Source organism: Meriones unguiculatus, chromosome 9, assembly GCF_030254825.1.
Source record: "Meriones unguiculatus strain TT.TT164.6M chromosome 9, Bangor_MerUng_6.1, whole genome shotgun sequence".
NCBI classification, from domain to species: Eukaryota; Metazoa; Chordata; class Mammalia; order Rodentia; family Muridae; genus Meriones; species Meriones unguiculatus.
The window spans coordinates 65,115,783-65,131,515 of NC_083357.1; the positions used below are offsets into that span (position 1 = coordinate 65,115,783).

General features: G+C 44.1%; 1 protein-coding gene across 1 annotated transcript; it reads left to right on the plus strand.

The window, feature by feature from the left end:
- The first annotated feature begins 212 nt into the window (after nucleotides 1–212).
- On the plus strand, nucleotides 213–3,972 carry Nefl (neurofilament light chain). Its single transcript, XM_021635523.2, has 4 exons — nucleotides 213–1,398; nucleotides 2,214–2,338; nucleotides 2,731–3,050; nucleotides 3,379–3,972. The coding sequence occupies exons 1-4, from the start codon at nucleotides 352–354 to the stop codon at nucleotides 3,516–3,518; spliced, it is 1,632 nt and encodes a 543-aa protein (XP_021491198.1). The 5' UTR covers nucleotides 213–351; the 3' UTR covers nucleotides 3,519–3,972.
- Nucleotides 3,973–15,733: the final 11,761 nt, after the last annotated feature.

Below are 15,733 nucleotides of genomic sequence, written 5' to 3' on the forward strand. Positions count from 1 at the left end.
GGGAGGTCGTGGGGGGAGGGTCTCAGAGAAAGTGGGGGGTCCTCGGAGGAGAGCGGCCGGGTCGGAGCCGCAGCTCGCCAGCCTCCTGTAGCAGCTCGCCCCCGCCTTCGCTTTTGCGCAGAGCCCTCCCCTCGGCTGCAGCGGCGCTCTGCCCCCACTGGCCTGCGCGCCAGCGCGATCCAGCGCAGTCTGCGTCAGAGCCCCGGCGTATAAATAGGGGTGGCAGGACGGCGCCGAGCCGCACACAGCCATCCATCCTCCCTCCCTCTTCCCTCCCTCCGCTTCCCGGTTCTTCTCTCTAGGTCCCTCATCTCCGCCCCGGGGCCCGGAGGGGCGCACCCGGCCGCCACCATGAGTTCGTTCAGCTACGAGCCGTACTTTTCCACCTCCTACAAGCGGCGCTACGTGGAGACGCCCCGGGTGCACATCTCCAGCGTCCGCAGCGGCTACAGCACGGCGCGCTCCGCGTACTCCAGCTACTCGGCTCCCGTCTCCTCCTCGCTGTCCGTGCGCCGCAGCTACTCGTCCAGCTCCGGCTCCCTGATGCCCAGCCTGGAGAACCTCGACCTGAGCCAGGTAGCCGCCATCAGCAACGACCTCAAGTCCATCCGCACGCAGGAGAAGGCCCAGCTGCAGGACCTCAACGACCGCTTCGCCAGCTTCATCGAGCGCGTGCACGAGCTGGAGCAGCAGAACAAGGTCCTGGAGGCCGAGCTGCTGGTGCTGCGCCAGAAGCACTCGGAGCCTTCCCGCTTCCGCGCCCTGTACGAGCAGGAGATCCGCGACCTGCGGCTGGCCGCCGAAGACGCCACCAACGAGAAGCAGGCCCTGCAGGGCGAGCGCGAGGGCCTGGAGGAGACCCTGCGCAACCTGCAGGCCCGCTACGAGGAGGAGGTGCTGAGCCGCGAGGACGCCGAGGGCCGCCTGATGGAGGCGCGCAAAGGCGCCGATGAGGCCGCGCTCGCCCGCGCCGAGCTGGAGAAGCGCATCGACAGCCTGATGGACGAGATCGCCTTCCTGAAGAAGGTGCACGAGGAGGAGATCGCCGAGCTCCAGGCTCAGATCCAGTACGCCCAGATCTCCGTGGAGATGGACGTGTCCTCCAAGCCCGACCTCTCTGCCGCCCTCAAGGACATCCGCGCTCAGTACGAGAAGCTGGCCGCCAAGAACATGCAGAACGCCGAGGAGTGGTTCAAGAGCCGCTTCACCGTGCTCACCGAGAGCGCCGCCAAGAACACCGACGCTGTGCGCGCCGCCAAGGACGAGGTGTCCGAGAGCCGCCGCCTGCTCAAGGCTAAGACGCTGGAGATCGAGGCATGCCGGGGGATGAACGAAGCTCTGGAGAAGCAGCTGCAGGAGCTGGAGGACAAGCAGAACGCGGACATCAGTGCTATGCAGGTGGGGCACGGTGTCAGCCCAGTGGGGCCGGGGGGGGGGGTAGGTGCGGGGGGGGGCGGGAGGCTGCACAGTCGGGGCGGAGGGCGTAGCCAGGGAGTGAACGCTAGGGGGTCCTCGAGCGCCGAGCTGCTGGCGGAGGGCTTGGCTTCTGGGAGGGTGTGGAGAGGATGGGGCACTTGGAGGGGGCGGGGCGCGACCGCCCGCTGGAGAATCGCCTGCTGTGGTCGGAGCTGGGTTCTTAGCGGTGGCTTGGGAGGAAGGGGCGGAGTCGGGCGTCGCCACCAAGCAGAGGCTTTCTCTCTACCCACACCCTGAACTCCAAGTTACCCTCAGCACCTCCTGGATCTCCTGGTTAAGAAACAGGGCTGCTAGCTTTCACCAGTTCCGAACCGCCCAGCCTTGGGATAGTTTTGTTTTTAATAGGGACACAAGAGTACATTCACAATATTTTAGGTCAATTCATCACCGCAATCCATTTTTTCTTGTTGTTGTTTTAAAGTTCTTCATCTTTGGTGGAGAAAAAAATAGAGTCATGGAAAGCATTTTAGACAAAGAAACAAATGTGTGTGTGTGTGTGTGTGTGTGTGTGTGTGTGTGTATACCCCTTCCCAAATGTGACCTGGCTAAAAGAAGTGTGTCAGTGACAGACTGGACATTTTAGGCCCAAACCCCACGCATTTGCTTTAAGGGGTATTTATCGGAAGTGTGCCCTTTTGGAATTAACCCTGGCCAGGCCCTTAGCACGAATACTACAGTAGCACAAACACAGTAGAGAGCTGTTCTTTTAATTTTCAAAACAACAATTCTTCCAACAGGATACAATCAACAAACTCGAGAATGAACTGAGAAGCACAAAGAGTGAGATGGCCAGGTACCTGAAGGAGTACCAGGACCTGCTCAATGTGAAGATGGCCTTGGACATTGAGATTGCAGCTTACAGGTAAAATCAGAATGGTGTCGGCGGTGGGCGTGGCACCTCAGGGGAGACCAGAGTACCCACAGCCACTGAAGTTTTATGTTGAATCACAAGCCTTGTAGAATAGTCCTACTCCTTGGTGCTCCTCCAAGAAGGCATGGATGTGTAAGGAGTTAACCCTGAAGCAATGGAAGCCTCCTTCTTAGCATTAACATTTTAAATCTAATAGGGGGATGTAGAAGATGCTTTTTGGGTGGGGCCGCTAGCGAACGCCCTATTAAATCTTAATTATGCCCGTCTCCGTTTTTCCTTGTGTTTGCTTTTGAGGTTTGGCAGTAGAGGAAAATGATGGATGGTGGGTTCTTGAACACACATCCGGAGCTGGTCTAACTGTACCCCTTATCCCTCCCCACCAGGAAACTCTTGGAAGGCGAAGAGACCAGGCTCAGTTTCACCAGCGTGGGCAGCATAACCAGCGGCTACTCTCAGAGCTCACAGGTCTTTGGCCGCTCTGCTTACAGTGGCTTGCAGAGCAGCTCCTACTTGATGTCTGCTCGCTCATTCCCTGCCTATTATACCAGCCACGTCCAGGAAGAGCAGACAGAAGTGGAGGAGACCATCGAGGCCACCAAAGCTGAGGAGGCCAAGGATGAGCCCCCCTCTGAAGGAGAAGCAGAAGAGGAGGAGAAGGAGAAAGAGGAGGGGGAGGAAGAGGAAGGTGCTGAGGAGGAAGAAGGTATGCAAAGCACAAAAAGCCTCCAGAGTCCCTATTGCAAACTGGCTGTGGGTATTTATTGCCTGAGCTATGCTGGCCTTGCTAACCTAGGTAATTCAGGTCTTGGAGAGGAGATGAGTTCCCAGCACCTGGAATTAACCTCCTTTTATTTATATATGTGTTTCCTGCCAAACTGTTGGCCACAAGCACTGTCTGAAACATGTCCTTCAGGAGGGTGGGGCCTCCTGAAGGACACTCTGATAACAATGGTTAATAAATTAACAAAGGCTCCGCAGAAATGTTCTGCCTAGACTTAACCTGGATTTTGTATTTTCTTCTTATGTTCAAGCTGCCAAGGATGAGTCCGAAGATACAAAAGAAGAAGAAGAAGGTGGTGAGGGAGAAGAGGAAGACACCAAAGAGTCTGAAGAGGAAGAGAAGAAGGATGAAACTGCTGGGGAGGAACAAGCAGCTAAGAAGAAAGATTGAGCCCCTGTTCCCAACTATTCCAGGAAAAAAAAAGTCTCCCCAAATCAGGTCAACCTCATCACCAACCAACCAGTTGAGTTCCAGATCCTATACAAATTAAGAAGTCAATATATGTATAATTCTGAGATGACTTAGGTTGGACATTCAATGTTGTGCTATGAATTTGCTCCTTATGCAGAGTATCTGTTTGCTTGCAGAGTGGCTTTCTGGCTTGCTGCCAGCCTGTGCATGGTCCGTGCTTATGAGTTCAGGATCTATGGCAATGTGAATCACACAGATGTTTACAATAATAATAATAAAAAAAAAAAACCACACACGCAACACGAATAAGTGAATTCACTCATGTTCATGTGAAACGTCATGGAAAAAATAGTCATTTGAAACTTCAGTGGTTAGAAATTACAGACCTCGAGTTATGTGCAATAAATAGTAAATAAAGTTACACTGAATGACATACTTTGCTGTGGTTTTTTTTTTTTCACTTAATTAAAATACTTTAAAGAAGGCACCAACACAGACCAAATTCAAGTAGATTACTGACCTTCAATTTTTTATAAGGTAAAATTTTTAGTAAATGCAGTATATAATTAGACATTCTGAGAGATAGATAAATAGGTCAAGACTAGAAACTATTCCCCCAAACTTTACTGTCAATAAATATGGATGAGAGCATTCATAAATAACAGTGTAATTCGCCAAGTAAGACACACACTGTTAGCTGGAGAGATGGCTTTCTAAAAGGCAATTTTGAAATGGTGGACTATTACACAGCAGTGTGACCTGGATAGACTGTGAATCCCACACAGTTGCCATGATGGCTACATCTTAAATATATTCTTGAGTATCATGGGCATAAATTAAAACTTGAGCCCATGATATAGTTAAGAGGAATGATGTGGGGGGGGGAAAGTAAGATTATTGGAGGTTGTTTGCCACCGCAAGCATGTTGCCTGGAATCCTGAGCTCATGAATGGTGTGTTGTTTGCTTAATTCTACTGCCTCACGTAAATTGCCTTTAATGCTATACATTTTTAAATCTTTTAAAGACCACACAAGCAGGTAATAGGATTATATTACTGTTACTTCTCGGGGACATAACGAATTCGTATGTTGCCTTGGCATTGCTCTGCATGTCTTAATTGGTAAATATTTGGATTTCAATGCCTGGTTGGACACTACATCACATCTATACCCCGTCTGCCCATGTCCATGGTAACGCCATAATAACTCTTGTGCTTGTGTTTGGTGTGGGATATAGATAAGTCATTGCCTAGCCACTGCTCTGGAGTTCTTAAACAACTGTTTCGGTGTGTTGATGTCTGCACTATCTGTTTTTTAGATGACCTTTGAGACTTAGGAATTTTACCTAAAACCAAAGTGGTCTGCATTTGAAGTTACATGGTCTCTTTGCATTGCTTACTTCTAATATGTGTTACTGCACAAGTAGGCCAAGCGTTTATGTATCGTGGTGTGAATTTGAACTATGAAGGCTCTTGGCATTCCATCGTAGATGGGAAACCCTCTAGACAGCAAGCTTTTCGCACGTGTGCTCGTGAGTCTGAGTTGATGCAAGCAGCTGGTTGCTTTAAGAAATACTTGATTGAAGAACACAGTTCCATACACATTCCTGTGTGCCATAATAAAATATTGAAAAAAATATATAAATACAATGACTTTGAAGTCTTTTTTTTTTTTTAAACTCCTCTAAATTGAGTCACTGGCTACTCTTTCTTTACTTGGCTTTGCGTAAGCACAGACTCTGGCTTTTCACTCTCACTCTGCATTTTCTTTCTCAGCATCCCCTAGTAGTGCCCGGCCCCTTCTCACAGGGTCTTGAACTCTGACTAGGGCAGTGAGGGAGTACAGAAAGGACCATGACACTGAAGACACGACAGACTCAGATACAGGAAAGCTGGGGTCAGGTCGGCCGTGTGTTCTGACAGAACCACACCTGTTATCTCCACGACCTAGAACCTCAGCCAGTTTGTTCGGTACAGCACAGGGAAGGAGGTAAGAATTGGGATAGGAGGCCTCTATAGCTGAGCCTCCTATCCAGTAAGTGGCAAACATATGGGCTAGGGGTGGGGAAAGGGGAAGAAGATACAGTTGCTAGATTTTGTACACAGATTTACACCTCTAAATGCACAAATTATCTTGGGCCAGAGAAGAGAGGGCTCACCAATTCTGAGCCTGATCTATATGGGGAAAGGCCTTACCAATTTCTCATGGCTTTGATCCTTGTCGTGGCTGTGTCCATGTCAACAATACACACCCACATGGGGCTGCCTCTGCTCCCTACATAGTAGGCTAAACATCAGAAAAGCCAAGTCCAATCAGTGCATTCTTTTACCCCTTTCCCCTGCCCTGACTAAACTCTCCTGTAGTTTTCTATTTCTTTGCATATAAAACTCACAATCTTGAAAACTACACCCTTCATAATAGCCACCAGTAATATAAAATATCTTTGTGTAAAACTCAGAATCTCTAACGTCATCTACATGGCCCTCTGATGACTAACACTTTCCTCTGAGATGGAAACATTGTATCTCTCAAGGAAGCTCTTTAAGCACGTAGGATAACTCAAAGTAGCTTCCGGAAATCCCTGAAACCGATCAGATTCACTAGACCCCCCTCCCTACCAGAGTAAGCAATAGAAGCCGATTGCTGGGTGAGATGGAAGCGAGCTGAGTTGCAAAGAAGACTCTAGGCTGACTCAAGGCTGCAAGAAAGACTCAGACTGCAAAGACTCTGAGCTCAACCAACTCCCAGTGAGAAGCAGAAACCAGCTGAGCTGCCTGGAAGAAGTTTAGATCAGTTAAGGCACCCAGCAAGGACACCCTCCAACCTGTTGAGCTGCCTGCAGGCTGTGCAGTGTGCTCCAGGTGCCAAGCTTTGTAAGCTGTCACCCACGCCGGGGTGGCTTTAGTGACACAGCTGTCTTTGAGTCACTTCTGCTTCTGTAAGTAATCTCTCACCCATATTCTTGTAAGTAACCCCAATAAATATTGTTGATTCACCAAGTTGGACTTCGGTTGTATCCATACTTTGATCTGTCGTAGGATCCGTATCTGGACTGAATAGACATGTATGTTGTGTCTCTTCAGGAAATGCTTTGCCACACAACACCTGAAGAGATCTCATCCCTACCTCATTCTCTGCCCCATCTTGTATGTATCTCACTGTCCCTCACTTTGGGTGCTCCAACCACCCTGATCCTTTTGATACCGCTCTCATCCCTGCCTGGTAGCTCATGGGCATGATTCAGTTATAGGCTTAAATGTTCTTGTCTGTAGGAAGCCTTCCTGACCTCTTCGGTGGGTCAAATGCCTCTGTCGAATGAGCTTGTAAAACTTTGCAGACACCTTACACTTGACTTCATTATCCGCTCTGTGATCATTGGATAATTTTCTGCCCACCTCCCCACCACATCTTAATCTTCAGCTGCTGAGAATCTGGGTCTTTGCTGCTCTCTTAAAAAGTATTAACTTTATTTTACACACACGAGTGTTTTGCCTGCATGTACGTGTGTGCCCTTTGCACACCTACCTAGTCCGCATAGAGGCCACATGAGAGCCTCTGATCCTCTAGAACTGGAGTTACAGATGGTTGCGAACATCCATGTGGGTTCTGGTTCTCTGCAAGAGCAGCGAATGCTTTTACCTTCGGGGTCATCTCTCCACTGCTTATTAGTTTTTAAATTCTTAATTAGTTCTAAAATTTTTAATTAGTGTACATTCACTGCAAGAATTCTCATTACTATATTTTGGTAGATGCTCATGATTTACTTTTCCCACACCCTCCTATTATTCGTCCTTCTCCTGCCTCCTTAGCACTCTCTAGTCCTTGCCTTCCCCACCACTACTTCTACCACTTTGTTATGTATACATAACAAAAATATGTACGCATATATTCCATATATAAGAGAAAATATGCTATGTTTTTTCTCAGTTTGGCTCGTTTTGCTTTACATGATTGCATTAGTAAGAGCTCTCTAGAGTAACAGAACTTGTAGAATGAATCTCTCTCTCTATAGAAAGGGGATTTATTACATTGACTTACAGGCTGTGGTCTAACAGTGGCTGCCTGTCCATGGAAGGTCCAAAAATCCAGTAGTAGTTTTTCACTCCACAAGGCTGGATGTCTCAGCTGATCTTCAGTATATGCCAGAATCCCAAGAAGTAGGCTCTACCGGTGAAGGAATGGACTTTCTAGAGAGGAGAGAGCAAGCAGGCCAAGGGCAAGGCTTCTTTCTTCTATGTCCTTTATATGGGCTGCCCACAGAAGGTGGTCCAGATTAGAGGTTGTTTTCCCCACCTCAAAATGTCTGGGTTAGAAGTGGTTCTTCCAACTTCAAATAATTTAACTAAGCACAAATGCAACACAGGTGTGGCCAGTCTATTAATTCCAGTTGCAGGCAAGTTGATCACCAAGAATTACCATCATAAAAGCCTCCAGTTTCATTTTCCTGAAAAAAATAATGTACTTTTGTTTTTCATGGCCGCACGAAACCACATTGTGTATATTCTCTTTTTCCTTTATTCATTTTCCATTACTTGGTTCTTGTGAACAGTACTATGATATAAACAATGCAGGTGGTATGCTAATATGTATTCTTATACCAAGAGTGGTATAAGTGGATCATATGGTATTTCTAATCTTGTTTTGTTGAGGGAGAGGGACAGGAAGAAGATTAACTGAGATACTTAGAATCCAGGTAGGGAAATGACAGTAGAAATGATATGGCATGTTTCCCTGACTAACATTTTGAAGTTATTCCTTAAAAGTAGACTTTTTTCCCCCTCACAGAATATATCTTGATTATTCCTCTTCCATCTACTCCTTCCACTTTCTCCGTACCTTCCTTCCCACCCGTATACACACTCTTCTGTCTCTCATTAGAAAACAAAGAGGCTTTCAAGGGATAATAATAAAATAAAAACCAACACATCAGAGGACAAAACAAACAAACTGAAGGAAAAGAGCCCAAGAGAAAACATGAGAAACGAGAGAAAGCACAAGAAACAGATATAGACGCAAAGAGCTGCTTGTTTGAACAGTCAGGGATCCTATTAAAACACTAAACTGGACTTCATAATATGTACACAAAGGATTTGCAGGGTATAAGGAGAGAGAAAAATATAAGTAGGATAAAACTAAAGCATAAAAATATAAGAAGGATAAAACTAAAGCATAAAAATATAAGATAATAAAAGACTTGTCATGACATTAGGAGACAAGGATCACAGGCATGCACCACCACAGCTGACTTTTTTTTTTTTTTTTTTTAAAGACACGTCTTTAATGTAGATATTTGAGCTAGGAAAAGACATACCTTTGAGTTAGGAATTCTGGGCCACACCTTCTTCTGGAAGTCTATATAGGGACATGGAAGAAGAAAGTTTTGCTCTTTGCCTGCTTGCTCTTGCCTTGCTACCAAGTTTATTTCTTCACTGGTATTAGAGTCAACTTTTTCAGGATTACACTGTATACTGAAGAGCAGCTGAGACATCCAGCATTGTGAACTAAGCAACTTCTAAATTCTTGTACTTTCCATTTATAGCCAGCCATTGTTGGACAAGCTGAATTACAGCCTTTCAGTCAAAGAGGATTTCTAATAAATCTCTATACAGAGATTCATAAATTCTGTTACTGTACAGAACCCTGACTAATACAGATATCATGCTCAGGGTGATTTTTCTACATCCATTCATTTACCTGGGAATTTCATGATTTGGTTTTATGTTTTAAAGGTAAAATAGCTTAATGCATTTAATATCTAAAGAAGTCAGTTTGTTAATAGTAGCAGTCACAAAATATGCTTAATATAGAAACCCACATTTATGTTTTAAAAAAGTATGAATTTCATTTTACCTTGGAACATAAACTAACCTGCTTAAGAATCAGCAGCAGTCAAAATCATGGTGCGTTTTAAACGACTGCAGAATAAAATAACAGCCATAAGTACTTTATTCTCCTTTATATCTTTAAAAATGTTTACAAAGTCTCATGAAAATAGTTTGAGACTCTGTTATTCTTTAACAGATGTTCAACATTATATAACCTTATTAACATTAAGTAACATTCTTATAACCTTAAGTTTGGTAGATTTTCACACTTTCAAATATTATGGTCCCCTTTGTGTGATTTAATCAAGTTAGCATAAATAAATAAATACAATTAAAAATGAAAAGAAAAGCATGGCAGACCAACTTAATACATTTCCACCAAACTGGAAGTAGTATAAAAAATTTAAGATTCTACAGCACCACACATTGTACCTAATATAGCATTAAAAATAGAAGACAGCATTTTCTTCAGCAAATAAAACAGCACACTAGTATACTGTCAGTGTATGCCCTTTAATTTGCCCTGTCATTCATAAATTATTTACAACCTCTGTCTTAGTGAAGAGAAGCAAAATTTAAATTTTCTTCAAAAATTGTTGTTTTTTTTTTTTTTTCTGAATAAAAGCAATATAAAACCTGTGAAAGTTTTTCTCTTCAAACACCAGATACTGGATGCAGTAATAACTTGGAGACATTACAGTAATTCTTGAGGATGTTTCAATACTAGAGGTAAGTTTAGAGGTCTTCATTTGTCACCAAGGAGTGAGAGACTAAAGATTTAAAAATTAGATTTTTTGGGGGGGTATTTGCTTAAAGTTTAAAGCATAAGCCAGCCAGGTAGAGACATGTCCAGGAACCTGCAGGGCAGGAACTAGCTTTATCGCATTCATTTCCTGCCCACTAGAGATACAGTTGCTAAGAAACCGGCCCAGATGGCCAGGCCAGAACTCTTTATGGTCTTGGAGTCTAAAGAAAACCAATCATTTCAAAAGTCAATTTTCCCTTCCCAATCATATAATGCCAAGGCATGTAATCTGCCGCTTGTGGTTTTGCCCTTTAAAAACCTTGTTCCCCTAGACCACAGGGCCTCCCTGCTCCTCTTCAACCAGGGAGGTTGCTGTGACCCAGGCTTGAGCTTGTAATAAAAAGATCCTTATGTGTTTTGCAGCAGAGTTGATTCTCGGTGGTCTTTGGGGGTCTCATGAAGTAGGCAGCTCACTGCCTCTGTACTTCCTTCTACATAACTTCACCTCCACCTTCTCCTTGAGAAATAACTTCAGTGCTTCTCTTGACGCAACTACTTTTGCATGTTCCACAGCCAGCGCCCAAATACACTGACTTATACTTCAATTTGTAAACCATACTTTCTTGAGAGCTCTTATTTTGAGACCAATCTGCCAGTTCTTTTAGTGTGACAAAAAACAAATCCACTGTTGCTTTCAGAGCCTCAATAGCTGAGTTTAGCAGCTCTTCGTGGTCCACGTTGGGGCTAAAGCCACCAACAGCTATGCTGTTTTTATACGAACTATTGAAGAAAGGTTGCTTCCGTTTTATGTCTTCACTGGTTAACTTTCAACAAGAGAATTTGAAAGAACTCTCACTGGGCTGTGAGGTACTTTTAGAAAGCAACTGTGAAGTGCTACTCTGAGAACTACTCTTGGAAGCTAGCTGAGACGTGCTGGCTGAGGAAGTGCTTTTGGAAACCAAAGATTCACTGCTCCGGGAGCTGCCTTTGGAAGCAAGCGGTGAGGCAGGTACCTGAGAAAGTGATTTCTTATGTTTGTTTTAGAGCTTTCAGGTATGTAGTTTAGTTACTAGTATGAGATCTCTCCAATTGTTTTATGTATGCATTTAGTGCTATAAACTTGCCTCTTAGGACCACCTTTATTGTGTCCCATAAGTTTGGGTATGCTGCATATTCATTTTCATACAACTCTAGAAAATTTTTAATTTTTTTTGAGACAGGGTTTCTTTATGTACTAGTCCTGACCGTCCTGGAACTAGCTTTGTAGATCAGGCTAGCTTCCAACACACAGAGATCCACCTGATCTGCCTCCCAAGTGCTGGGATTCAAGGTGTGAATCACCATGCTCAGCTAATCTTTAATTTTTTAATTAATTTCTGGCTTGACATTTTTTTTTCTTATAGTGGTGAGTTGTTCTGTTCCCATGAGTTTGTAAAGTGTCTGTTGTTTCTGCTGCTGTTGATACCCAGCTTTAATCTGCGGTGGTCTGGCAGGATGCAGTGTGTTACTGCAAGTTTAGTTTTTGATTGTTGAGACTTGCTTTGTGATTGAGTATGTGGTGATTTTTGCAAGAAGTTCTATGAGGTACTGAGAAGGAAGTATATTCTTTTGTGTTTGGGTGAAGCATTCTGAAAATATCTGGCAGGTGCATTTGGTTTATAACACCTGCTAACTCCAGCATTTCTCTATTAGCTTTCGTCTGGATGACCTGTCTATTTGCAAGAGTGGAGTATTAAAGTCTCCCACTATCAGTGTGAGGGTCATTTTGTGATTTCAGGTGCAGAAGTGCTTCTTTTATGAACTTGAGTGTCGTTGTGTTTTGTGCATAGATGTTAACAATTGCAGTGTGCTCTTGGTAGATTTTTCCTTTGATGAGTATGTACTGCCCTTCCCTATCTCTTCATTAGTTTTCATTTCAAGTCTTCCTTGCTAGATATCAAAATGGCTACACCAGCTTGCTTTGTAGGTCCATTTGCTAGATGTTTTGTGGAGGGTTTTTCTTTTCTTTTTCTTTTTTTTGACTCAATCCTCATATTTGCACATATAAGTAGGTTTTACTGATTACTACATGGTGAAAGCTACTTGAGGCATTTCCTCTCCCCTTTTGAAAATAGATTCTTTTCTCACATAATATGTCCTGATTATGGTTTCCTTTCCATCCACTCCTCCCACTTCCTCCCCACCTCCCCTCCCTTCCTGATTCATTCCCTTTCTGACTCTCATTTGAAAAGAACAGGCTTCTAAGAAATAATAATAAAATATAACAAAATGAAGTATAATAAGATAAACAAAACCTATCACATAGGAGTTTACAAGACAAACAAACAGAAGAGGGGGAGAAAAAAATCCCCAAAGAAGGCATAGGAATCAGAGACCCCTCATTCACACACTCATAAAAACACTAAGCTGGAAGCCATAATATATACACAGGAAACCTGTTGTAGACCCCTGCAGGTCCTTTACATGTTGCCTCAGTCTCTGTGAGTTCATATGAGGTTTTACCATGTTGATTTCGAGGGCCTTGTTTTCTTGATGTCCTCTATCCCCTCTGGCTGTTAGACTCTTTCTGCCTCTTTTTCCAAGGGGTTCCCTGAGGTCTGAGGGGAGGGATTTGGTAAGAGACATTTCATTTAGGGCTTAGTGTTCCAAGGTCTCTACATAATGACTGGCTGTGGGGGGTCTCTGTATTTGTTTTCATTTCCTGAGGGAAATGCAGGAGGAAGCTTCTCTGTTGATAGCTGAGCAAGAGACATGATTTTTTTTTCACATTGGTGGATGTATCCATTTCTTCTATTATGTCTTCAGTGCTTGAGATTCTATCTTCCATCTCTTGTATTGTGTTGGTGAAGCCTGTTTCTGAGATTCCTGTTTGAGTTTCTAAGTTTCTTGTTTCCAGATTTCTCTCAGTTTGGATTTTCTTTGTTGATTCTATTTCCACTTTCAGTTCGTGAACTTTTTATTCATTTGCTTCCACTGTTTGTATTTCCTTCCTTCCTTCCTTCCTTCCTTCCTTCCTTCCTTCCTTCCTTCCTTCCCTCCATCCATCCCTCCCTCCATTCCTCCCTCTCTCCCTCCCTTTTTCCTTCCTTCCTTCCTTCCTTCCTTCCTTCCTTCCTTCCTTCCTTTTTTTCTTCCTCCCTTCCTTCTTTGCTTTTGTTATGCCTAGATTGTGAGACCCCCCAAGAGACCACCACAAGTCGAGTCTGCTGCAAAGCACATGAGGATCTTTTTATTACAAGCTATAGCTTCGGCTCACAACCTCACCAATGCAGCTGTTGAGAGCAGAGAGCCTTGTGCTCAGGGTAGGTGGTTTATTTAAAGGTCCCAGTCCCTCTCAGAGTGCCCAAATCAAGGGAATGCCTGCCTGGCAAGCGTCTATTGGTTGAAACACAAAAGGGGATGTTGTATTTTGATCTGATTGGCTGTGAGGAGGTGTCCGGCTTTCCTTGTTTGGCTGTCCTAGGAGAGAGGGACGATCTGGGGTGGTTTCCTAGCAACTGTATCTCTAGTGGGCAGGAAAGAATGCAGTAAGGCTGGTTTCTCCTAGCAGGTGGCTGGACTTTGTTCCGGTTTGTGCTTTAAACTTTAAATCAATAACTCAAAAATCTTAATTTTTATTTTTTTGATCTCTCATTTTCTTCCTTCCTTCCTGTCTTCTGTCTTTCCTTTTTTTCTTTTTGGAAAACTACTTTTAATGAATTTATTTGCAGTTAGAAAGTATTATAGTTTGGATACTGCAGGTAGCTGTCACTGAGAGGACAAGGCCTGATCCCCTCTCCTCAAAAGTCATTAGTCCTAAGAACTAGGTCATAGTTCAGCAATCCCAGGAATAAGAAAGCCATAAAACTACCCAAGGAATAGCCTGGAGGTAACCTAACATTCCTGAGGTCTAATGTTATGTTAGTTAGCCAATCACTTTGTAACATGCTTGCCCTTGGTCATCCAATCGTGTAACTGTTAAACCAGAAATTGCCCAGCCTTCCTCAAACCCCAATTAAAACACTATTGTGCAGCTGCTGGGGACTCTCCTGTCTGATCCACTGTATTGGTGATGGTGGAGAGACCGAGCTTAAGCCCAAATAAAGCTCTTTGCTTTTGCATATGTGGTCTGGCTCCTGGTAGTCTTTGGGGACCTTAAGATCTGGGCACAACATCACCTGAGAATTCCATAATGTGTGTATAACCAACCTGCAATTTCTGGATATGGGGGCTGCTGTTGTTGTTAAAGGAGCCAGAACTCTAACAAAATATAAGAAACTTTTCTGATAACTATGGACATTGATGTCAACCTTCTAATTTCTCTAGTCTTGCTTCCAGAAGTAAGTACAAATGATTGCATTGGTTTTTGTTTGCCCAGAACATAAATAAACCCTGAAGATAAACCCTGACAGAGAAAATACAAAACACACCTTATATGTTTTCATTATGATCACAGCAGGCAGTATAAAAATTGTGCACTTTCTTATCATTTGATGTGTGGTTCCTGAACACTTGCCACATGCTAAACAAGAATTTGGATCTAAGTCTCACACTATAGACAAAGATTACCTGAAAGTGGCATACAGACTTAAACATAAGACCTAATGCTACCAAATTACTCCAATGAAAGTGTACATCTTCATGTGAGTAGCCTGTCAGTGACTTTTAAAATATCATCTATAAATATTCAGGCTACTACTTTTTTTTTAATTTAATCACTTTACAGCTTGATACCAGCCTCTCTCCCCTCACCAGCCAGTTCTGCCCTCAAACCTCCTTACCCCATTCCACCCTCTTCTTCTTTTCAGAGAAGGGGATCCTCTCAGGGGTACCAACCTATCCTGGCACCTCAAGTCACAGCAGGACTAAACACATCCTCTCCCACTGAGGCCAGATAAGGCAGCCTAGCTAGGGGAAAGGAATCCAAAGGTAGAGAACAAAGTGTTGTCATAGATTTCATTAAGAGATTCATTCATTTCCTCTTTAAGGACCTTTATCGTGTTCATAAATGCTGTTTCAAGGTTTTTTTCTTCTGCTTCAGCTATGCTGGAATCCTCAGGACCTGCAGTGGTAGGGTTGCTTGGATTTAGTGGAGACATACTGTCCACTTGTTGCTGGTTGTTTTTACGCTGGTGTCTAGGCAACTGGGTTTGGGAAGATTGAAATTGCAGGTGCTGATATCTTATCTTTGTATGGTAGGTGTTTTTCCCCATTGGTTTCTGTTGTCATCTGTAGTTCTTAGGAGAGTGTGTGGCTATGTGTTGTCTGGCAGGGAATTCTTCTGAGATCTAGCTAGGTGTGGCCACTGGGGGGTTCCCAGTAAAAAGTGTTTCTAGATAATTGGCAGCTGACACTTACAACGATGGGGTTGGTCTAGAAGGCATCGGGTGATGCAGGGGAGGGGGGAGAGGGAGGGAAAGGGTGGATCTACAGGGGGAGAAAGGAAAGATGTTGCATCAGGATCTGCTTAGTGCTCTGGAAATGGGGACAGGGAATAGGGGAGGCCACAATATATAGTCTGCTGCAGAGCCGGGCATGAGACTGGAGGATTGGATTTGGAGAGATATAACAATGAAAATCTACAAGCTTGCTTCTCTGCTTCCCTGGCTGGCTTAACTGATGGGCTCCTAGGGAATGTGTGCTGG

Bases quoted from the DNA above. Each gene is read 5' to 3' on its own strand.
- Nefl (XM_021635523.2), top strand. From the start codon at position 352: ATGAGTTCGTTCAGCTACGAGCCGTACTTTTCCACCTCCTACAAGCGG. The intron at 1,399-2,213 runs GTGGGGCACGGT...TTCTTCCAACAG, and splicing joins CGGACATCAGTGCTATGCAG to GATACAATCAACAAACTCGA. The intron at 3,051-3,378 runs GTATGCAAAGCA...CTTATGTTCAAG, and splicing joins AGGTGCTGAGGAGGAAGAAG to CTGCCAAGGATGAGTCCGAA.